At 40.6% G+C, this 24,900-nt stretch overlaps 1 protein-coding gene across 5 annotated transcripts in view; it reads left to right on the forward strand.

Annotated features, from left to right (window-relative positions):
* Nucleotides 1-24,900, forward strand: part of CTNNA2 (catenin alpha 2) — a 1,074,738-nt gene that overhangs the window by 314,184 nt on the left and 735,654 nt on the right. For all 5 annotated transcript variants that reach the window (XM_045580946.1, XM_036435853.2, XM_045580945.1 and 2 more), the window contains 2 exons: nucleotides 720-839; nucleotides 5,360-5,626. In XM_045580946.1, coding sequence (XP_045436902.1) covers nucleotides 720-839; nucleotides 5,360-5,626 — 387 coding nt within the window. The remainder of the gene's footprint in view (nucleotides 1-719; nucleotides 840-5,359; nucleotides 5,627-24,900) is intronic.

A 24,900-nucleotide genomic window follows, 5' to 3' on the forward strand; every position in this document is an offset into this window, starting at 1 on the left:
AGTCCAAGGCCACACTGGGAAAAATGGACAGCAGTGTGCGAGAATGTGGAAGCAGAGTGTGTGCTGTCATCTTGCTCACCCCGTTGATGCCACTGTTAGTGGCAACAAAAACATCAGTTTCACTTGCTTCTTGAGGCTCAGTAATTCCTCTTTCCTCTGGCTGGCAAGGTGTACATTCAGTTCAAAATCACAGCCCCGTCAGTCCCAGAGAGAGAGCTGTTGCCAAGAAAACAGGTTGCATATTCCAGCTCTTTCAGTCTTTTTTTTTTAGCAGCTTGGGAGTTCCTGCAGGTTCTGTTTGCCAACCACTTTCTTCTTGAAGATTTCTAGAAATAGTTTTAAAATTCCACATTTAAAAATATATATATACATATTTTCCTTTATGTGACTTCTCAAAATTACAAGTCAGTTTTTCTTATCACAATAACTCAATAAAATACAGAAAAATCATATTTTATATACTCCCAGAGTTTAGCAGTTATTACTTCTTATTTATAATATGTTCTACAATTCTTGAAAAAAATTTAATTCTGATTGTATGTGCTTGTAAAGAATAATTTCCCTATATGCTAATTATATATTTAAATATATGTAAACATATGTATTAAATGTTAATACATTAGTGTGTGTGCTTTTTAAAAAATGAACTACCCATCTAACAAGTATAACACATCTAAATACTATCTAGGTATAAATGTGTTTGTTTTTTATCACTTCAGGTCGAGGAGGCCCTGGAAGCTGTCAAAAATGCTACAAATGAGCAAGACCTTGCAAACCGCTTCAAAGAATTTGGGAAAGAGATGGTGAAACTGAACTACGTAGCAGCCAGGAGACAACAGGTGGGGGAGATTTCGGAGGTGCTGGGGAGCGGATGTGTGAGCTCAGTAACCTCTGGCTTTGCTGGCCTGGACAGCGGGTCAGCTGCATCTGCTGGCCATCAAATTAGCAACAGCCTCAGGACCTGGGATCAAAAACAAAAACAGAAAACAAAACAAACAAAAAAAAACTGCTCTTGCTTGGGCCAGTTCTGATACCACCAGGGGCCGTGGGGTGCTCTCTGGCCCCTGCCTACCTGGAGGAGGTCTCAGGCTTCTTGCTTCCTAAGTGGGACCCTGAGCCAGCCCCACTACATTATTTTTTCCACTCTAGGAAATCCTCCCAAATAAAAAACTGCTGTGTGATGCTCTGGCCACTCCTTGGACATCGCCCTTTGCCATCACTTTTTATCTCCCAGCCCTGTGGGATAGGTTTACTCACAACGTGGAGTGGAACTTTCAGGAATGAAAGGAAAGGCCCAGAGAAAGAGGAATGGAGAGGGGAGGAGGAGCACAGGTGTGAGCGAGTCACTTTGATGAAGGTGGCTGACCTGGGACGCTCTCTGCCCTCACTTTGTCTAGAGATAGTACCCTCAAGCTTAGCCAGCTCTGTTACTACGTGAATTTTGTTCCCCCCAAATATTTTTCTTTTCTTATCAGGGGTAAAAATAGTTTGCAAATGTGGAGTCCTTGGTTAAAATCACGTCCACCCATCCTCTTGACTCCTCCCAGAATTCTTCCACATTGTAGGCAATTCCTAGTAATTTTTTCCCCCCTAAAATTTCCTGGAACCAACTAGAAAGTCCCAGGCAACAAACCTTTGCTGAATGTTCATTCGTGATGCTGTTAGTACAAAACTGACCAACATCTATCCAGCCCTTATCCCCACAAAGCTCACAGTGCCTGCGCACCAGGCACACACACCTGATCTTGTTTACGTGTTATCAGCAGAATTCTTTGTTTACGTGGAATCTTGGGTAGCGGCCCCAGGGGGACATGGGTGGGACTGAAGTGCTTCCAAAGCACACGTGTGAGACCCCAAACCAAAAGCCAATGGCTTGTTAAACGCCTGCAAAAGAATACGGTGAGTCTTTGTCTCAGTGGACCTGGGAGAGGCTGGAAGAGAAACAGGACCCGGGACAGGCAGAGCCTTGCAGAGTGTTTGGATTTAACTGTGAGTGGAGAGTACTTGAATAGTTCAGTATTTGGGATCATGTCTCAGATGTACATTTTAATGCTGTTCTATGTTACAGAAAGGGGAGTGGTATGAAAGAGGGCCGTGGTCAGCAAACTGCCGCTCGAGAGCCACATGCAGCTCTTTGGCCCCTTGAGTGTGGCTCTTCCACAAAATACCACGGCCTGGGCGAGTCTATTTTGAAGAAGTGGTGTTAGAAGAAGTTTAAGTTTAAAAAACGTGTCTCTCAAAAGAAATTTAAATGATTGTACTGTTGATATTTGGTTCTGTTGACTAATGAATTTGCGAACCACTGGAAGAGGGGAAACTGGTTGTAGTTGAGAGGGGGCTAAAGTAAGGTGTGTCCAGACGTCCCGCTTTTGGCGGGACAGTCCCAATTTTTAACAATTTGTTCTGCGTTGTTTTAAAAACGTCCCAATTTTTGGAAAGTTGGGACGTTTTTAAAACGCCGTGGGACGCGGGACAAATTGTTAAGAATCGGGACTGTCCCACCAAAAGCGGGACGTCTGGTCACTTTCCAGGGGTCCTCAAACTTTTTAAAGTGGGGGCCAGATCACGGTCCCTCAGAGAGCTGGAGGGCTGGACTATATGAACTACTAATTCCTACTGTAACACCTCGGCTGCGCTCACTGCCCAAAAAACCTGGCGGGCCGGATCAGACTCCTCTGCGGGCCTCATGTGGCCCGCGGGCCGCAGTTTGAAGACGCTTGCAGGCTAAAGTCATCTAGGTACAAGCTGTAGTGGTCACAGTCGGGTGGTAGCAGCGGGAATGCAGAAATCGATAGGGAGTGAGTTTATTTTGAAAATGGACCACGTAGGACCTGCTATTAATTTAAATGTGTGAGGTTAGGGAATGATAGCCACCTTTCACATCTAAGCTTCAGGTTTGAGCAAATGGATAGGTGGTGCTGAATTTACTAAACTCAGGAAGACTGGAAAGGGACCAGGTAGAGTAAGAAATAAAGGTTTCATATTTAGATACATTGATTTTGGGAAACATATAAAATATCTATGGAGAGCCCTAACTGGTTTAGCTCAGTGGATAGAGTTTTGGCCTGCACACTCAAGGGTCTCAGGTTCGATTCCGGTCAAGGACATGTACTTTGGTTTTGGACACATCGCCAGTAGGGAGTATGCAGGATATAGCTGATCGATGTTTCTCTCTCATTAATTTTTTCTGACTCTCTATTCATCCCCCTTCCTCTCTGTTAAAAATCCATAAAGTATATTTAATAAAATATCTATGTAGAAGTGTAAAAGGAAGACAGGTGTGGATTGGAGATTGAAACAAGAGTCATCAGCATGTAATGAGTATTAAATCCTAAGATATTTGTATGAGACTCCCCAAAAACATTATTTACTAGTACTTGCGTTATTACTTTGCTTTTAATTAAGTGCTAGTTCAGACTTTTTTAAAAGAAAATTTAGAAAAAGTGTAGACATGAAAGAAAAAGCACATAACCACAACCACTCAGCAAAATGGTGGGGATATTCAGGTATTTTGCCTTTCTGTATTAATCTTCATATTTTAACATATTTGCAATCATTTCATGCATAAAAGTATGCATATTGTGTTTCACTTTTTCATTTATCTTATAAATATGATCCATGTTATTGCTTTTCTGGAAACAGATTTTAATATCTACATAAATAGTCCATCAAGTGAATGCTTCCATAGTTTCTTTAACCAGTTTTTAGGATTCAACATTTAGATTGTTTTCAGTTATTTGTTTTTTGTGATTAAAGAATGCTTTCTCACGTATCTTTATGGAGATAATTAAGAATTTTCTACCTGGCATCTCTCACTTCCATATCCAGGCTTTCCCTCTTAGCATAGCTACCCAGGGGTGAAATATGGAACCTGAGGACCAGGTGTCCTGAGTTTAATGAGGCCTTGATGGCGCTGGGAGCCAGCTCCTCCCTGCACTGCCTGGATGGCTAAAGCCTGGCCTCCAGAGGACACTCTCATGTTATCTGCTTCTCTGGGGCTAAAAATAAAGAATCCCAATTTTGAATTTGTGTTGGCTGGCAGAAATCTGCTATTTTAAGCAAAGGAGGACAGGCGATTCAGTTGCTGCTTATTTTCAGCTTGTCTGGACAGTCCTAGATAGCAGATATAACAGTGGTCGGCAAACTCATTAGTCAACATACCAAATGTCAACAGTACAACGATTGAAATTTCTTTTGAGAGCCAAAATTTTTACACTTCTTAAAAAATTAAACACCACTTCTTCAAAATAGACCCACCCAGGCCGTGGTATTTTGTGGAAGAGCCACACCCAAGCGGCCAAAGAGCTGCATATGGCTTGAGAACCGCAGTTTGCAGACCACAGAGATATAATGTGCTCGTCTCAGAATTATTCTGACTCACAAAGGGGAAGAAATGATTCGCTGTGGCCAGGTCATCCCTGTGTCATGTACTGAGTGAATAGGAAAAGCAAAACAAAACACCCCAGTGGTTCCTATACTATTGAATGATGTTTTGAAGCCTGAAAATATTCTGCCAGAGATACTCAGCCGGTAACCCTAGACGGCTCTTAGAGACAGCGCTGCCTTTCACGATTCAGAAAATTTTCTTAACAGACCCCATAAAGCTAAAAGTAGAGCAATGCCCGGTGGGGTTATTTTGATATCCCAAACCGGAAAGCAAATCCTCTTTGACCTTCTATTTTGCATTCCCTAAACTCACCGAGCTGCCATTAAGGCAGTTTAAGGGGAAAAAAAAGAAAAAGAAAAAGAATCTTGTTGTGAAAATGATAGGAAGAGGCAGTCATGCACCGAGCAAAAATCCGGAGTTTGATTTCCCCTGTTTGTAACGGGAATGAAGTTTGGGTTTCCCAGCTGCTGATGGCTAAGTCCGATCCATGTACACTGCTTACCTTGTTGGTGGCTCGGGTTCTGCGTTCTTTCAGCTTGTCTGGCACGCCTTCAATGGGCCAGACACTGCTGATGGTTCAAGAGCCACCTGTACAGGACAGACAGTGCTTCCCTATCTCCCAGGACAACTGGTGTAGGAGGGGGCGCATGCTGAAGTAAGGGAGCTAATAGACGATGGGGGTGAAAGGTGAGAGGGCAGGTTGAAGGGGGCACAGCTTAGGTAGGAGAGGGAGTGGGCTCTAGGAGGATGGACCACATCAGCTGAAAGGCTAGGGTGGAGGAGGGATACTCCGATATGTCACACAGTAAAAGCACTATGCACAGAGTCCTGGCAGCTAGAGAGAGCCCAAGGACAAGTAGACGCATCCTAAAATTCAGCGCGGTTGTCCACACCTGTGGCTCCAAGTTCTGTTGCAAACACTTCAGTGGCCAGTGCCGTGGATATAACAGGTTCCGTGTTTTGCACCCGCAGGAGCTGAAGGATCCCCACTGCCGGGACGAGATGGCCGCCGCCCGAGGGGCCCTGAAGAAGAACGCCACGATGCTGTACACGGCCTCCCAGGCCTTCCTCCGCCACCCCGACGTCGCGGCCACCAGAGCCAACCGCGATTACGTGTTCAAGCAGGTGCAGGAGGCCATCGCCGGCATCTCCAACGCCGCGCAGGCCACCTCGCCCACGGACGAGGCCAAGGGCCACACGGGCATCGGCGAGCTGGCTGCGGCTCTGAATGAGTTTGACGTAAGCATCCCAGTGACCCACACAGAGGGCTGCACACTTTCCCCGGGGGGGTGGGGGGGAGTCTTGGGGATGAAGGGCCACCATCATAGTATTTATTGATTTATAGTTTTAATATATAGTCTTATTTATTGATTTTTTACAGAGAGGAAGGGAGAGGGATAGAGAGCTAGAAACACCGATGAGAGAGAAACATCTACCAGTTGCCTCCTGCACACCTCCTACTGGAGATGTGCCCACAACCAATGTACATGCCCTTGACCGGAATCAAACCTGAGACCCCATCCCGGACCGATGCTCTATCCACTGAGCCAAACCGGTTTCGGCTGATTTACAGTCTTGAAGGCTTTGGGCAGTAAGATAAACCACACATAATGTGTTGCTGCTGTTAAACAAAAACCTTCAAGGCAGAAAGTTTTTTTGTTTTGTTTTTTTTAAGAAAGGGTTCATTGCTAGCCAGGAAAGGGACCAGGTCCTGGGCCACATGGCCTAACCCCCAGCAGCCGGGATGAGGGAGGAAACAGACAGGCTGCCCATCTTGGTTTGGAGGGCTGTTGGATATAATGAGTTTGGGGAAGGAAGATGTAGGTTGTTTTGAAAGAGTTTAGTGCATTGGCTACAGATAAAGGGGGCAAGGGAAGGTGAAGGGTGGTGCTGGGTAAGTGCCTCGTCCCCGAGGAAGAAGTGCGTGCTCCTTCCACCAGTCTGGAAGGTTCTTGGGTCAGCAGAAGGCAGTGGAGTCTTGTGGTTGGCTATTCCTTTTTATGTTTATTTATTTTATTTTACTTTTTAATTAGATAGTTGCTCTTTTTTATTGATTAAGGTATCACATATGTGTCCTTGTCCTCCCATTGCCACCCCCAAATTCATGCCTTCAGCCCTCTAGTGTTTGTGTCCATTGGTCTCTCCCCTTTACCCGCACCCTCCCCTCCCTCCCCTCTGAGGTTTAATGGTCTGATCAGCGCTTCTCTGTCCCTTTTAGATAAAGGCTGAATAAGCTATCTGGACAATCATTCAAAGTTTCAGCATGCATTCAGGAATATAAGCAGCCCTTCCTTGGCTTCTGGCCATGGGCTCCATTAACTAACTCTGTGTCTCTTCTTCCCACCCTTCAGCTTGCTGTCATTTAATCTGAGTCCTCTCAGAAATTTTCTCTTATCACCGTTATCTGGAACTTGACATATTGGCAGAACCTAATTCACTTGTCTTTAAAGGAACTAAATGACTTACGTTTAAGAGGCCTGGCCCCTTGCACATAGAAACCTTGTGCACTGTGGGCAGTTTTAGGGACCGTCATCATTTGGGAGACAGTCACTATCACTGAAGGAACAGATGTCACGGGCAGCTCAGGTGTGGGCTGTGTTACTCTTGTACCTGGTGAAGAACTGTTCTCAACTTCTTCCTTTTGAGTCAGTGGCAAACAACTGATATTCCTCTGAGCCCACAGGGGATTCTGGTCTTCCATATGTTGCCACATTAGGTAGCAGCATTCTGGGTCTTCTCTCTCTTCAAATTCATCTCCCTGAGGATGTCTCGTTGCCCCTGGTCATGTTCAACATATAAAAGGGGGTGAGAGGGACTCATGTCATCAGCATCCCAGGATGACAGCTCTTACCAGCCCCAGGTCAGGATATGGGCTCACCTGCAATAAGTTGAAATTCAGTTGAGTTCCTACTATGCTCAGTGAAATTCTACATGTGAGCGAGCTACAAAGTTTCATAAAACAATCAGTATCTGCCTTCGAGGGTTCTATTTTCCTGTAGGGGAGAGGGAGGTAGAATGTGCTCAACACCCTTTACGTGATAAACACAATGTGACGGGAATTCATGGGAGGGAAAGAGGTTACTGACCACTGTGGGGAAAGATGATGAGCTTGCTTCTGGGTATGCTGACATGCTTTCTTGGCAGACACCACAGGCTGATTGCTAGAAAAGAGGTTAGGAGCAAGTGGTTATTAAAGGTGAAGGAAGATGGATGATATGATGAGGGAGTGATTGTAATACTTTACATTCAGATTGCTCTTCACAGTTTTCACAGGGCCTCTCCTCTTCCCCTTCTTTTTTAGACAAAATATATATTGACCCTTGACCATACACTATTCTCTAAGGTGTTTTTTGGTAAGGATTAAATGTGATAAGAAATTTAAAGCTTTTACCACAGAAATTGGGCCTTCATATGTAATTGTACTCATGGAGTTTCAGGAGGCAACTGAAAATTTATTGGAACTAGTAAGAGTTCATTAAGGTTATCGATTTTTAAATTAACAGTGGAAGTCACTAGAAGTCCATAATACAAAAGAAAAAAAAAAGAATAATGGAACAGAAATCCTGTTCACAAAGTAGACAATAAAATAATTGCTTTATTTCACTAATTAACTTAATTTCCTTTTATGTATTAGAGATGATCCTGATATGGTTATGAAGGGCCTAGGAGAGAAAATTATATTGTTTTACTAAGGTGCAAGTTTAGTTTTTTGGTAAATGGTGTCATGATCACAAGTAGGAAAAATATTGATCCTGCCAATATTTATAATACCATATTTAGACAGTTCTAATAAAATTTTAAGAGAGTTCTTTGGAAACTGGACAGAGTGGTGATAAAGTTTGTCTTTTTGTGTATGTTTTTTTTTTTGTTTGTTTTTTTCCTTGCCTGAAATAAGAATGGATGAGCCTGTATTTTAAGGAAATGAAAATAAGCAGGTCATGCACACAGATATCAAAGCATTGTAATGCTACATTAATTTTAAGGTGTGATTAGAACCAAAAAAAGGCCTCATCTGTTAAACAGAATAGAAAATTCAATCTCCAATACAAAATTATTTTTTGAAATGGTGCTTTTAAAAACTAACAATAGGTAGATTATGTAGTCAGATTTTTGCCAACATTTAATTTTGATGATCATAGTTTATTTTATAACAAAGAAAAGTAAATAATCAAACCCTCAGTGTGGACATGGCAGTCCAGCAGTGTGGCACCCAGAGCCATTCAGCTGCTGCCATCTCCTGCCCAGGAGTATGAAGCCTCCTGCTTTCCTCTCTCTTTGTATCCAGACCATTTTTATGAAAAGGAGTTTTTACTCCCAGTGAATTTAAAAAGCCAGGACTCACTAAGAGTATTACAGTTTTGCATTCAAAGTACTTAAGGCCACATGGGGAAAATCTATTAGTAAAGAATGTGGGCATATGTTAATTTCAACTATTTCATTATAGTGATATATTCTAATGCTGCACATAAAGATAACAATAGGAGATACTTTTTAAAACATATGGTATTAATAGGAATTCCCTAATTGTACTTTATTCACTTCATATGTTACTACATATACAAGACCAAGTAATTTTTATTACTTATTATATTAACTAAGTTTATTATATGTCATCTATGTAACTTCATATTCTATTAGCTTAGTATATTAACCCTGTAATATTTTATTGTTAAATGAATACTGGTTCTCAAGCTACATAAATTATATAAAGCATTATCTAATGTTTAAAATTATATTTGTCCAAGCTTGACAAAAATGAACATGCGCAGCTGTTTGAATTGGCAGTTTGTAGTTAGTAATTCCATTTGGCGTGGTTCCCTAAAAATTGTTATTTAGTAAATGCAATTAATTTAAGTTACTTTGTCAAAAGCAGAAATGCTAGGAAAGTATTATTGAATATTATAGCAATGAAGTAATTAACCACTTATAGATTATCTATTTCTGACACCAGCAAACCTACAAGTCCTAATGTTATTTGAAATTCTTTTCCTAAAAATAATGTTCCATTTCTCTTTACTTTGTAACAGCATTATACATTTCTGTTCTACAGTTGCATAATGAATAATTTGATTTTTTTTTATTCCCCAGGCATATTGACTTGAAATTGATTTAGAATTCACAGGCATCTGTCCTTAATTCAGAATGCTATTCTCAAAAATGAAACAAATTGATATTACATTGAGTGGGAAACTTCCTGAGGTTTAGTTTAATGGCTTGACAATTTAATGAATATATATATATATATATCTATCTATATATCTATATATATTATATATATATATATATTTCAAAGAGGCAGAGAGAGGGAAAGAAGAGAGACTAATTGATCAACGGCTTCCTGCACACCCCACAGTGGGGATTCAGTCTGCAACTGGGCATGTGCCTTGATTGCCAGTTGAATCATGACCTACTGGTTCATAGGTCAATGCTCAACCATTGAGTGATGCCATGTGAGATTTTAAAAAGTAAAGTGCTTTGATATCTTGAAGTGAAGAGAATCACAGACATACAAAATATCATTCATAACAGTATAGCTAGTATGCCCTAATTTTGAATTTGAACATTATTGTGTATTAATAATCCTCCAAGTTTCAAACATGGGGGTGGGGGTAGGATGCAGAAGGCACTGAGAGTTTGATAGTTGAGGAAGAATAAGGTAAAAATTAGTAGTTTTCTATTCATTTATCTAAATTATAGGATTGAATTTCTAACTGGGTAAGTATGATTGTGGCTCAATGACTGGCACTGTATATATTCTTGTCACTATTATTCTGCTTATGGGAATGATTTATGAAGCAAAAGAATGAAAGAACAACCCAGTATTTTTTAACAACTTGAAACTGTCAAAGGCATCTCTGATGATATAACAGCAAAATGTAAAATGATAGCTAATCAGTGAAAAAATCAGCCTCTCTTTAAAATGTGGCAACTTGAGGTGGATACTTTTATCTGGTGAAACTATATGCTAAGGGCTACTCAAAAGAATTTTTAGAAAACTCTAATGACTGCTCAGAATAAATCACATTATCATGTCAATTTTGACTGCCAGAAAACTTTCGAGAGTTGAAAGAGAAGAAAATTAAATAATCCCTATAGTATTGCTTCATTTTAATTAAAGAGAAGAGAGTATACTATATCTGGGTTTTTAAAACTTCTTTTGTAGATGAAAATACTTGGGGAAAAATGGAAATTAATACCATTCACAACCCAGTTCTTATAACGGATAGTTCTTTCCTTTTTAAAGTTTTCCTTTAAATCAGACAATAAACATTATCTCAAATTCTCCTAACTCTCTATTTGTGATCTTGCTTTCTTCATTTCCCATGTGCCCTGGGAATTTTCTTGCTTAAACATTTTCTTTTTCTTGTACATTTAGTTTCTCATTCTCCAGTGGTTCCATTCCCTCAACCTGCAGAAAAATGCATTTCTCTTAGACAATCATAAAATAAAGTGTTAGGCTACCATATATACCATATTCTCATATTTTACTTTTTTTTTTCAGAGTTCTTTGAGAAACAGATTCTAATCCTTGCTTTCATTTCTTGAATGCCATCTAGCTCTTACCTCGGTCAGCCTTGCCATCCATACCTCCCCTGCCCTTGTCTGTGATTCTGTATTTGAGATTCTCTAGGGACACCTCCCTTATGAAATATTTATTTTCTAGTTCTTAACTGCTTCTCATTTGGAAGGGAGGCATTCATAATAGTATTAACCATGCTTTTTCTCTTTATTATTTCTAATGGGCAATATTTAAATGCCTGTACTTGGGAAGTAGGACAGTCTGGTCGCAGCAATAGGGGGCTGAAATGTCACCATGACATACCAACACTGCATACATCATCCTCCCCATTTTACCTACTTTTTCATACCACCACTGTCTTCTTAGACTTTCTTTCTTCTTCTTTTTAAATGGATTTTCTTTTCTTGATCTATACTTCTCTTACTGGTCTAGTATTCAGTAGATGGAAATACTGGCATGTGAGCAAAAGCAGTGATGAGTCATCTGCATCACAGGCCCATGGGGATGGCAAGAATCTGGACCTGACAAGGTTAGGGACCTAGGTTGACTACACTGATGAGAGAATCTCCCCTGGGGAATGCTCCCAGAGGCTGTGCCAATTGTGTGCTCTTCTTAGGTGTACACAGACCTTCTGGAAACTAAGCAGTGAGAGTTTAGGTTGTAGCAAATCATTTCACAGCAGGACCAAGCCCATGGGGGGCATGGAGAAGAGCTTTCTGGATGCCAGAGAGCAGGGTTTGGGATCCAGGATTGGAATATACTACCCTGTCTCCCCGAAAATAAGACAGTGTCTTATATTAATTTTTTCTCCCAAAGTTGCGCTAGGTCTTATTTTCAGGGGATGTCTTATCTTTCCACGCGCTAGGTCTTATTTTCGGAGGATGTCTTATTTTCGGGGAAACACGGTAGTAGGTGCAGTGGAGAGCTGGGGTGCCTAAAAGGTCACCCAGCCGAAACCGGTTTGGCTCAGTAGATAGAGCGTCAGCCTGCGGATTGAAGGGTCCCGGGTTCAATTCCGGTCAAGGGCATGTACCTTGGTTGCAGGCACATCCCCAGTGGGGGGCATGCAGGAGACAGCTGATCGATGACTCTCATTGATGTTTCTAACTCTGTATCCCTCTCTCTTCCTCTCTGTAAAAAATCAATAAAATATATTAAAAAATAAATAGGTCACCCAGAAATATGACCTTGGATATCTGTGCTGAAGGAAAAAAATGAGTCTGTTGTCCCCCTTCTCCAAATATCATTCTTACCATTTTTGAATAGTGAGATAATTATTTTTATTGCAACTTGACCCAGTTTGCTGCTCCTGTGGAAGTACTGGCCCTGCAAGGAGCCATGAAGCTGAGTTCCTGCTGGCTCGTGATTCCTACTGGTTTTTATTGACTCATGGTCTCTACAACAGCAGCCCAGGGGAAATGCCTCCTTGGTGAAGTAAATTTTCAGAAAATGTTGTTCAGTCCCTTCCCAGGTCAAATCCTCTCTTTTGCTGTGAAAAATCACCATTCTTATCAGAGAAGCTTTCCCCAGACCTTGTCTCCTTCTTTGACATCCTGTAAGTCATTCTGACATCCTGCAGACATCTGGGAATACCCAAAGTAGGGTATGAGGACTGTAAATTTCCTACATATTACATGACATTAGAATGAGGGTGGGTAGAGGAGAGGAGAGGGCCCTATCAACATATTGCAAACATGCTGATAAGGAAAACACAAGATATAGCCAGTGTTCTAAAGCAATTAACAACCAGGAGGCCGAATGCATACAAATGAAGGCAAGTAAGCAGCACCATTTAGCTTCTGGAAAGCAATTTCATATGCCTAATTTAGGTACTAAAAAGTTAGAGCAGGCAAATCAGCAGTGTTCTCCCTATCTTCACGTGTGCCAATATTTTGAAAGGCTTAACATCTGTAGTTATTATGTCTATTTTTCTTTAATACTTTAATCAGTGCTTCTTAATAATGATGTCTGCTGTATTCTTATGACATTGAAATTAATGGCCATTGGAATTAGCCCAGATATTGGAAAGGGCCAGGGGCTTGGATCCATGTATCTGGATTTTATCCCATGCTCTGCAGGATAACTAAGGATGTGTGACCTTGCTTTACTGAGATAATATCTATAGTTAATCTCTAGGCTTTGCACTAAGGGGTAGCCACCAGAAGGCTAAGATCATTCATTGAAAACTTATAGGGTACCAAGTGAAATATAAGAATAAAGATGTGGAGGATGAAAAGGAGAACTGCTTAGTAAATAGCTTGCATAATTCTGGTGGTATGCACTTATTCTATACTAGAGGCTGGATGTATGAAATTCCTACAAGAGGCTCAGTCCTCGCAGGCCCAGCTGCCTTGTGGCCTTGGCTGCCTCATGGCCCCATGGTCCCACCCTCCCCGTCCACTGGTCATTCCAGAAGATCATTTCACCGTCCAGTCTAATTAGCATAGTAGCTCTTTATTATATCAGATAATAAAAGCCTAATAAGCTAAGTATCCGGTCGTCCATTCAACCAATTAAAACGTAATATGCTAATGATATGCTAAGGCCCCTCAACTGCTTGCTATGACATGCAGTGACCACCAGAGGGCAGAGAGTCAATCGGTTGAACAATTGCTATGATGTGCACTGACCACCAGGGGGCAGACAGTTGACTCGCCTACCAGTCGCAATGATGTGCACTCACCATCAGGGGGCAGACACTCCGACCAGTAGGTTAGTTGCTGCTGGGGTCCAGCCAATCAGGACTGAGCGAGATGGGCTGGACATGCCCTGGAATCCTGCAGTCCCTCTCAGGTTGGTTGGCCAACCTCTCATGTCCTTTCCTGGCCCCAATCATGTACTGGTGGGGTCCCTTGGCCTAGCCTGCGCCCTCTCACAGTCTGGGCTGAGAGACCACCCTCCACCCCGGGTGCATGAATTTCGTATACCAGGCCTCTAGTATAGTATGAAATGCATCTACTCTGTGTATGTGTGTGTGTGTGGGGGGGGGGGGGGGGGGGTGGGTGGTGGTGGGGAGAATGAGGGGTTGTGAGGTTAGGGAGGGTGATATCATAAAAAAGTTCCAGGAGGAAGTGGTACATGAGTAGGAATTAACTTGATGAAGTATGAATGAGAGTGTTTCTAAGACTGAAAGAACATCAATTGTATATGGAGGCCTGGTGGATAGAGTGTGCATACATTATTCATCCCATGGTGGAGCCAGGGGAAGAGGGGTAATCAGGCTATGTGGATGAGGTGGGGGCAGATCCTGGAGAGCCTTAGAGGACTTGCAAGGGGCTGGACTTCAATCTGAGAGCCTTCGGAATGTGCTGGTAAGGTAAGCAGGGAAATGCATGGTCAGATTTCTGTTTTACAAGATCCCTCTGTTCATTTGTTTTGTTCTTTAGATTCCACATAAAAGTGAAATCACATGGTATTTATCTTTCTCTCTCTGACTTATTTCACTTAGCATGAAATCCTCTAGGTCCACCCATTCTGTTGCAAGTGATTAAGATTTAATTCTTTATTATGGTCAAGTAATATTCTGCAAACAAAATAGAGACAAACTCATAAACTGATGATTGACAGAAGGAAGGGGTTTGGAGGGTTTGGGGCTGGGTAACAAAAGGTGAATGGATTAAGAACTGAAAATAGGTAGTCACAAAATAGTCATGTGGATGTAAAAGCATAGCATAGGGAATATAGTCAATAATGTCTTAACACTGATGTATGGTGTCAGGTGGTGCTGTAAATATCAAAGGGATCACTTTGTAAAGTATGTGATCATCTAACCACTATACTGTATAGCTGAAACTAATACGAAATAGTACTGGATGTCAACTGTAATTGAAAAATGAAATTTAATATAAGAAGGACCCCTCTTGCCACAGGGTGGAGAATAAATTTGAAAGGGTCAAAGCCATAGGACAGTGAGAGTGAGTAAGATGAGAAATTATAAATGTATGAAGTATGTGCTTGGAGTAGGAATGGGAGGAAATGGGTAAATCTGAACCATATTGTGGAAGTAAAATCAAGAGGCCTGAAAACTGACTTTATTTTTGTTTATCAAAAGAGTTAATATTTTCTACAGTAAGCTTTAGTTAAGACCAATTTTTATAATAAATCCAAGTATGCAATCTTAGAACTTTCAATGATTTGTGGGAAATTGTTTTTTTTTTTACATGATATAACTTGCCTGCATAGAATAGAAGCTTTTTTTCTAGTTTTTAGTTCACTTTAAATATCCACCAGTATGCCTATACTTTATGTAGATATATATTTTAAACATTCTTAATCCAAATCCTACAGCATCTAGTATTTTTCAAATCTAGTTAAAGCTACTTATATTTAATTTATCTCCCAATAGTATTGCTTAGTGTGCTCATTTTACATTGAGAAAAAAAATACTTTTAGACACACACATATATATATAAAATAGAAACAGGTTCCCCTGTCTGGAAGAATGCAGTATCAATAACAGGGGTAAATAGTGCCCAGCAATTCTTAGCTCTCCATGGTATCTTCTCAAAATGGACTTCTGAATCTATATACCATTCTGGCAGATTAGAGGGATTGAAATTCCCCTGTAATCCTTTCTAGCTAGAAACAAGCAGTGGTGTTATAGCATTCTTTATCATATAGTGACACCTGGTGGCCAAACAGAACATGAAGGAACACTCCAGCAGGTGTCTGTGTACTTGTAAACATAGCACAGACTAAGTATATTACGGTGGGCCCAAACTCAGTTTTGTACACTGTTATGCAGTGAAAGTCACGTTAATCCTTTTTGGAAAAATTTCTAGCCCTGAGAAAGTGGTGAAGTTAGACACAAATGCAGGTGGAGAGTTTTTAGAAAGAGAAGCACAGGCAGGGTGGAGAGGTGAGGTTGTCCACTGACTGAGTGTGGGACCAGGTCAGCCAGCACCCAGGCTTCAGAGCTAGCACATCCCCTTCAGGTCCCGTTTATTTATATCATCATTTCTTGTCCAGACGTTTTATCCTGGGAAATTGGCATCTCTTATATCTTCTTGCTTCCAAGCACCTTTGGCTTTTTTTCTAAATGTTTTTTCTTTACTGATTTGAGAGAGAGACTGAGGGATAAGGAGAGAGACTGAGGGGTAAGGAATGAGGGAGGAAAGGAAGGAGGGAGGGAGGGAAAGAGGGAGGGAGGGAGGGAGAGAGGGAGGAGGGAGGGAGGGAGGGAGGGAGGGAGGGAGGGAGGAGGAGAAACATAGATTGGATAAATTGGCCACCACCCACACACATGATGACCAGATGGAACCTGCAACCCTGGCATGTTCCCTGAATCAAAGCTGTGACCTTTTGGTCAACCAACTGAGCCATACCCATCAGGGCAGCCCTGACTTTTGAAGTCAGGAGTATTTTCTGATAATACCATTTACTTTTCTATCATGCTTTAAAAAAAAATAATTCCTCCAAGGAAATATTCCAGCACAATTTAATTTTCTCTTTTACACTTCAATCAATAAATATGGAGCTACAAATATAATTAAGCAAATAAAAGAATAAGATTTGGTGTGTCATTTTTTAAATTGCAATTTCAATTCTCATTTGTTTGCCTCCCTGTTGTCTTTAATAAAAATTATTACATTTTCAATCTGGTTTTATTTCTTTTTCACAAGGGGAAAGTAAGAATCTCTAGTTTTCTCCAATGATGGTAATATTCTCTTTTGAGAATATTAACAAAGTTTATGTTTCTGAGTTCATCTTTATTTTGGATAATTAGTACTAAATATAACAGGAAATATGATGTAATTGATTATCATTTATGATAATCATATATCAATATCATATCAATTGATATATTGATATCAAAGTTGTTTAAACATGCGATGGCAAGTACCATTTGATTATCATTTATTAATTAATCATACTTTAAAATTTAGGAACCCCAGAAGTCTTTTAATCTAGTGAGTTCTTTTCTGGTGAAAAATGTGTTTTTTAAAAAATGTTTGCCTCCTTTCTTTTTTGATTTTTTTTTTAATGTTAGTAGTGCTTGTCTTTAGCCTGCAAGGTTCTATTTTCCCCTTCTCATATGCTTCTCATGGGAAAGTTCTTGGTACACATATATAAGATTTTACTTTGATTCAGTGGTGAAGTAAATGCATACACACACACACACACACACACACACACACCCTGCCCTACCTCTAAAACCATTCAATTGAATCAACCAAACTCCTTAACATTCTTTCCAAACTTTATCTTTGGCCGCATATTCTAGAAACTTAACCTAAACTGATTTAGTCCCATTGTTCATTTTCCTAATGTATCTAGTCCAAACAAAACAGTATTTGTTCTCTGATATTCTGGTTACTACATACATTCCTTGAGCTAAGGCTTTAGGGAAATGGTTACCCAGAGATGCGTAAGCAGCTGTCATAACCGTGGGCTTAACTGAATCCATTGCTGGCCCCGTGCTGGTCCTGCTGGTTACACTGGTCCTGCTAGAGGACAATGGGACTGCAAACAGAACAAGCTTGGGTTTGAATCAACCACATCCCTCTTTTAGATATATATTATTGATTTCAGAGAGGAAGGGAGAGGAAGAGATAGATAGAAACATCAATGATGAGAGGGAATCTTTGATTGGCTGCTTCCTACACCCCCACTCTGGGGATTGAGCCCACAACCCCGGGTATGTACCCTTGATCAGAATCAATCCTAGGACCTTTCAGTCTTCAGATCAACACTCTTTCTGATGAGCTAAGCCAGCTAGGGCTGCTTCTATTTCTTCACCTATAAAATAGAGTTATAATATTGACTCCAAGTTTGTAATAATAACCTTATGGGATCCCAGGTATCTAATGGTAGACACTCATAAATGATAATGTTCTCCTTCCTATAGTAACATCTTCCATCCAAAATAAGTCTTGAAGCTATTTCTTATAAAAGCCTTTGGGGACAGTTCCTAACTGAAAGATTGTTAATGTCACTGGACAGTGGCTGTAGATACAATAATGGCATTTCATCTCCCTTATCTACCCCCCAGGCACAAAACCCTGATGAAACTTGAAGTGAAAACTCATAAGTCCACTGCTAACACTAAGTGTGTAAACTTCTCCGTGGTGTTATTTGGGAATTCTCATTGCTTTAGTAGCTTCTGACACAGTGAAAACCACCTTTAGGTTCACATTAAATATCAAATTTATTCAGGTTTAGTGGTCTCTGAAGATTACATCTGGAAGAAAGAGAGGGGACTGACTGAAAGGGTAGAATGAAGGTGAAGTGATGGCATAGGTTGGTATTCCTGCTTCACTGAGGAACCTCAGCATAAAGAAATTTATCATTATTTTTGTTGTTCATCCTCACCTGAGGATATTTTCTCCATTGATTTTTAGGAAGAGTGTAAGGGAGAGATAGAGAGAGAGAGAGCAAGAGAGACAGAGAGAGAGCAAGCAAGAGAACACTGTCGATATCAGACAGAGACATATGGATTAGTTACCTCCTGCATGTGAACTGATTGGGGCCAGGAATCAAACCCATGACCCCTTAAGTGTGCAGGCCAATGCTCTAACCATTGGCCAGGACTACCATTGTTTTTTTTGTTTTTTTTGTTTTTAAATGATAAATGATATATTTCTATTTTTCAGTTAATTAGTAAGACATGACACTTGTTTAAAGAATGTAATACAAATGGTAAGGAAAAATAAAATGATGTGAAAAGGCATTGATAAATCCTACTTTTGATTGATACTCAGCTTTTCCACCACTGATATTCTCTTGAAAACTTTCAGGATCAAACCCCGCAGTTGTGACAAAGAGCGAGACTTCCCCCTGTCCTGGACTGAGGGTGGACTCATAGTTTGTAGACTAGAACATACTCGTATAAGTCAGAGGGAATGGCTAATACCTGGATGATTCAGAAAAGCAAAGATCACTACCCTGTTTCCCTGAAAACAAGACAGTGTCTTATATTAATTTCCCCCCCAAAGATGCGCTGGATCTTATTTTCAGGGGGTGTCTTATTTTTCCATGCGCTAGGTCTTATTTTCGGAGGATGTCTTATTTTCGGGGAAACACGGTAGCATTAAAAGTCCCCTTGTTACTAGACAGTTCATTTTATCCGATTTATAAACCAGAAGTAATTTCCAGAGAGATCAGGCATATTTCTGAAAGGCATACAAATAAGTATTCTCATAACCAAGGTAAGAACACAGGTCTCTTCATTTCAATAGCATTGAGAAGAATGGTGAAGGAGGTATTATGCTCTCAACCTCTATTAACTCCCTACAGATACTCCAAGTATCAGATAATCATGCAATCTGAGTAAAAGAGGTGCTTGCTCTGTGGATGCAGCTTCAAAACTGATCCTGTCTCTCTCCCAACCAGGCTCCCTCTTTGAAAACTGCCCTACAGAGAACTTCCAGAACTGGCACGGCTCGTTTTCCATGTCTCTGCTTCAGTTGGTCTTCTGAACAGACCAGAAACACATATGTGCATCTGCCTGTTTGAAGATTTATTACTGTTGTCTTCTTTAACCATCACACTTCTTTTTTTAAAAGTATATTTTTATTGATTTCAGAGAGGAAGGGAGAGAGAGAGGGAGACAGAAACATCAATGATGAGAATCACCAATTAGCTACCTCATGCAAGCCCCCTGCTGGGGATTGAACCCACAATTAGCATATACATATGCCCTGTCTGAGAATCCAACCAATGACTTCTTGGTTCCTTGGTTGATGGCCCTCACACTTATGAAGTTTATTCTGATCACAGATGGTCCTGTTGGCATCATTTTCTTTTCTTTCATTTTCTTTTTGCTCACATTGGCACTAAACTGTTTTTCTAAAACCCGTTAAGTGTCCATGCTTCTCTTCTCTGCTCACACAAATAGTTTAAGATGCTATCCACTGTCCCCACTCACGACCAGGAGCTCAGCTCTTGTGTGTGGGCTTGGACTCAGAGGATGCCCGTGGTTCTTGGGGTCCAGATAGGACTGTTTTGGGTACCCCTCAGCTTTCCTGGTGCTTGAGCAGGGCTGTGAGCTTTCGCTTCCCCATAGGTAACATGGGTCTGATGTGGTAATTGAGGTTGTTTGTGTGAGACTTAATGAAAACACTTTGTAGAGTAGCTGAATAGAGCAAACACTAATTAAAGGTTAGCCATGGTGCTGCTGGACAATGGATGCTCTCCTATGTTCTCTTTGCCCTAAAGTAATATTTTTCACCTTGACTTTTATGTTTTGAAAAATGATCTAAATTCACCTTTTTGGTTGATAGAGATCTTAATTTTCAAGATTTGTTATATTACAAATTCAGTTAAAACTGATCAACTCCTCAAAATGGATTATCATTTTAGATATTTCCAGATTGCCACATCCTTGGAAAAGATTCATTGTTGGTGAATACAGTGCCAGGAAATAAAAGTATAAGCCATTGTGTAGCAATCAGTCTTTGGCCCCAAACCTTCAAACAAATTGTTTCCCAAATAAATCATTGCCAGTAACTTCCATTTACCATCCATTTCTTTTGCTAATGTCGATAATTCTAGCACAGCAGTTTGTTCTTTGCTGTCACTTTAAGTCTACCATGCTTTTTGTTTATGACTATACATTTATAATTATGCAAATACCAGCTGTGCAAAGATTAATTTTATCAGAGATTAATTGCTACATATTATAAAATAGCCACATCCTAGTGACCACTGTTTACATTTCCAGGTAAGGATCACTCAGCACTCAGAAGGTGTGCTGTGGACAGGGATGGGCTGAGGGGCAAGGGATGAGGTCCTTCATAATGTACTAGCACAGCGGTCGGCAAACTGCGGCTCGCGAGCCACATGTGGCTCTTTGGCCCCTTGAGTATGGCTCTTCCACGCAATATCACATGTGGGTGTGCACATAAAGTGCAATTGAAACTTCATGGCCCATGTGCAGAAGCCGTTTTCGGCCTGAGCGAGTCTGTTTTGAAGAAGTGGCTTTAGAACACTCAAGGAACCAAAGAGCCACATGTGGCTCGCGAGCCGCAGTTTGCCGACCACTGTCCTAGCAGCGTTCCATCTCTGTGTCCAACTGAATTAAGCTTTGCACTACCCTGTGAATTACAGTCAGGGAAGGCCAATTTTCTCACTGGTTAACTGCTGCCAGACTGGAGTATAACACTGGGAGATCAGCAATAGCCATGGCAAAACCCCTCACATTGTCCCTGGTTTAAACTCATACAGTTCAGCCCTGCTGCCCTGGGACACAGATGTGGAGTGGAGATAGGTGGCAGGAGAGAAGGTGGAGGGTGGGGGACATAAGGTAGAGCAAGGCGTCTTGGTGGCAAAAAGAGCATAGCCCTATCAATAAAGTGCAACAGCCTGAAGGAATAGAGACCCAGAGGAGCAAGCTAACAACTAGCACTTCTCAGCACTCCTTAGGGTAAGAAAGCTAATAGCTGCCCTTTCTTAGATGGTTAAGTTGCTCAAAAGGAATAATACTCAGTTTTTCAAGCAATCCCTGATCTGTGATTTTCCACGTGTAGCTGCTATGAGCAGGAGAAAGGAGGGGCAGATGCCCATGCTCTTCATGTCTTCATTTCATATTCTTTTGAAATGTGCCCCATTAAAACATTATTTTGTGGTAGCAGTTGTGTTTTTTTTGTGTGTGTGTGTGTTAGCAGGTTTTTTTTACAATATATTTTTTATTGATTTTTTACAGAGAGGAAGGGAGAGAGATAGAGAGTTAGAAACATCGATCAGCTGCCTCTTGCATACCCCATACTGGGGATGTGCCCGCAACCAAGGTACACGCCTTTGAACGGAATAGAACCCGGGACCCTTCAGTCTGCAGTCTGATGCTCTATCTGAGCCAAACTGGTTTCAGCTGTGGTAGCAGTTTTACTTCTGGTGCCTAACACTGGCTGACACATAGTAACTTCCCAGTCATAGTTAATAGAGAGAAAGAATGAATAACAGTATGTGCTGAGTGGCAGATGACACAGAGTCCTTCAGTTTAGTCAAAGAGTTATAATTACAGTCCAAACTTATTTACATTTAAGAGAGAAGAAATTATATTTATAGTGCAAAATTACTGATAGTAATAATAATACTGACAATAGTACAATAATGTATCTGTTACCTTGTCATGTGTTTTAGCCTGTTGGTTTAAATCAGTGTAGCTTTTACCTTGGATTTTGGAGAACTTGAAGTCCATCAAGTCATCAGTCTTGGAAAGCTGCCTCTGTGTAGGTTTACCTTCTCAGGTAACTCTTGGCATCTCTTTCCATAAACTACTTCTTTTGTCAAGGTCAGCAACTTCAGGTTGCTCTATTTTCTCCCACCTCCTTCACCACTACATCTCCCTCTCTTTGGCTTGTTCCTCTTTCCTACCACCTCAGTATGGCTTTTCCCTAAACTTGTACCCTTTACCCCATTAGGTTCTTCCTAAAAGGGCCTGTCATTGGCACCCCAGGAACTCCGAATCTGTTTCTCTAGTCCCAGTCTCTCTCTTGTGTCTTGCTCCATCTGTGTCATGGTAACTTGGATTATTTCTAAGCATCTAAACAGTTCTCAAATGAAACCTACTGTTTTCCCTCTGTCAAGCCTCACCTTTGTTCTCCTTGTATTTCTTGTTTTAGCTCCAGTAACTGCCTTTTTATTTTTTATTTTTTTTTAACATAGCCACTCTTCTCTCCAGTTAATCTGGTAAACCAATGAGTTTGGTTCCTTTTTAGCCTTTTGGCTTAGCTCTCTCACCTTCATCTTGATGACCACTGGGTTCTTCAGACCCTTATTTTTTGTCTGGGTCACAACAGTAACTTCCTAGTGACTTGCCCCTCCCCCCTCTCTTCATCTTCCCTCTATAGTCCATCATCTATGCTAGTCTGGCTTTCCCTAAATGCAAGTCAGGTCTCATGTATTACTTACCAGTGAGATGCCTTCTTTAGGATAAACTTCAAAGTTCCTAGGGTGAGATCAATTCATTTCACTGGGGCTGACTATCTCTCTCATCTCATATCCTCCTTTTAATCACCTTATGTTTGATGTTCTGCCTTAATTAACTGTTCACTCTTCTTCAGATGAACAATTGCAGTCTCATTTACAGATTGTCTCTCATGGCAGTTCCTCTGGCTGAACTTCCTTCTATCTCTCTCACCTAATATTTTTATGTTCCTCCTTGCTGAGGAAGCTTATTTCTTAAAACCTTCCCTAATTCTCCCAATAACTAAGCCACTAATTTTTCTATGTTATGATTGTGTTTGTGCATATTAATATTAAACCTATTATCATTTCCACTTTCTGTCTCTCCAATGTGACACTAGGAGTCGAGAGACCAGGCCTTATGCATGCTCTTATTGGCATGGCTAGTAAACAGACATAAAGTTAATGTTTATTTAATGAATATGAAATGAATATACTCTGCTTTGATCTACTGGCTATCCAGATTATGCACCCATAATTTATTTTTAACCTTCTAGACTGTTGCTATATGCCAAATCAACTTTTCCACAATAGACACCCCATGCCTTCATGATCCATTCATTACATTACCAGGTTCAATCGGGCAACCATTATCTTCTTAATTGGTTTAACCTATTCTATGTTATCCACTTTTATACAAAAATCTATGTAATTTAAATCATTATCAACAGATATACATCAAAATCCAGAGTTCAAAAGAGAACATGACATCTCATTAAGCACAAAGAATATTTTTCAATCATACTATGTTTCTTGGAAAGCAATTAACACATTGCACATTATTTCTGTGAGACACAAACTGTTTCTTTCCCATCTTAATTTGCCTGCTTAAAAATAGACTGAGAAAGATAAATGAGCTTACACTCAAGGTGTATGCATTTTCCTTGTGACCAATGAACCAATTTCCTTTTCATATTTGCAGAATATTGGTTCAATTATTCTTTCATCAGACATGAAATGTGAGTGTATAACCAGTTGTGAAAACCACCTAGTAATTTATTAGGTTGATAACAGCAATTAAGTCATAATTGCTTCTGAGAAATATAAATTGACTTTGCATTTTAAATGGATCATTTAACATTCCAAACCAAAGACAGGGTGTAAATAATTTCTGGGATAAAAAGTTTGTTTCTTTTATAAAATATTTAGAAATTCAACCATCGGTAATCTAGTAACTATTCAGTTGCTGGATTATTGGATTAATGTCATAGTTTCATTTCCCAGCCCCACCCCCAGCTACTTTTCATCTTACTCTTTAAGGATGTAATAAGAAAAAAGATTTTACACAGAAATGTAACATGTTGGTAGGCTCATCGCTTTTCAGATGTAAAAATCACGCTTAGCCGAAACCGATTTGGCTCAGTGGTAGAGCGTTGGTCTGTGGACTGAAAGGTCCTAGGTTTGATTCAGGTCAAGGGCATGTACCTGAGTTGCGGGAACATCCCCAGTAGGGGGTGTGCAAGAGGCAGCTGGTCTGTTTCTCTCTCATCGATGTTTCTAGCTCTATATCTCTCCCTTCCTCTCTGTAAAAAATCAATAAAATATATTTTTTAAAAATCGCGCTTAGCTTGTTAAGCACAAAAAATGGATATCCAGCCTAATTTGGCAAAGGAGCAATTGTTTACCAACTGTGGTTTAGTCAGATCTCTATATAAGACTTTCAGATGCTTGTGGAATTTTTATTTCTATGACACTGTTCCTTTCAATAACACTTCCTTCTTCACACATACACTCTGAAATGCACTCACTGAAAATGCCTGTTGGCTTAGCTTCCCTGGTATGGAAATTTAAAATAGTTCCTTCTTTCAGATAAATCAGGATTAGGATTGTACAGTCGTGGTACGCAAGCCAGAAGATCTGGCTGCCTAAGCTAGTCTGCCTCACACTAAAAGCAGAACCAATACTCGTCATCCTGATAGATGACCTGCCCCACCCTAATAATTCTGAGTCTCAAGCTCACCGAGCCACATCACATAGGAGTGTGAAGCAAAATGCACATCTCTAGTTGAAGTGGCGCCCACATGCATTCAGCAGTAAAGGCTAGGTTCCCTGTGGAGCCCTATTGTTCTCCAGAAGCCTTTTGAGAAAG

The sequence above is a fragment of the Pipistrellus kuhlii genome, unplaced genomic scaffold (genome assembly GCF_014108245.1).
Source record: "Pipistrellus kuhlii isolate mPipKuh1 unplaced genomic scaffold, mPipKuh1.p scaffold_m20_p_13, whole genome shotgun sequence".
Taxonomy (NCBI): domain Eukaryota; kingdom Metazoa; phylum Chordata; class Mammalia; order Chiroptera; family Vespertilionidae; genus Pipistrellus; species Pipistrellus kuhlii.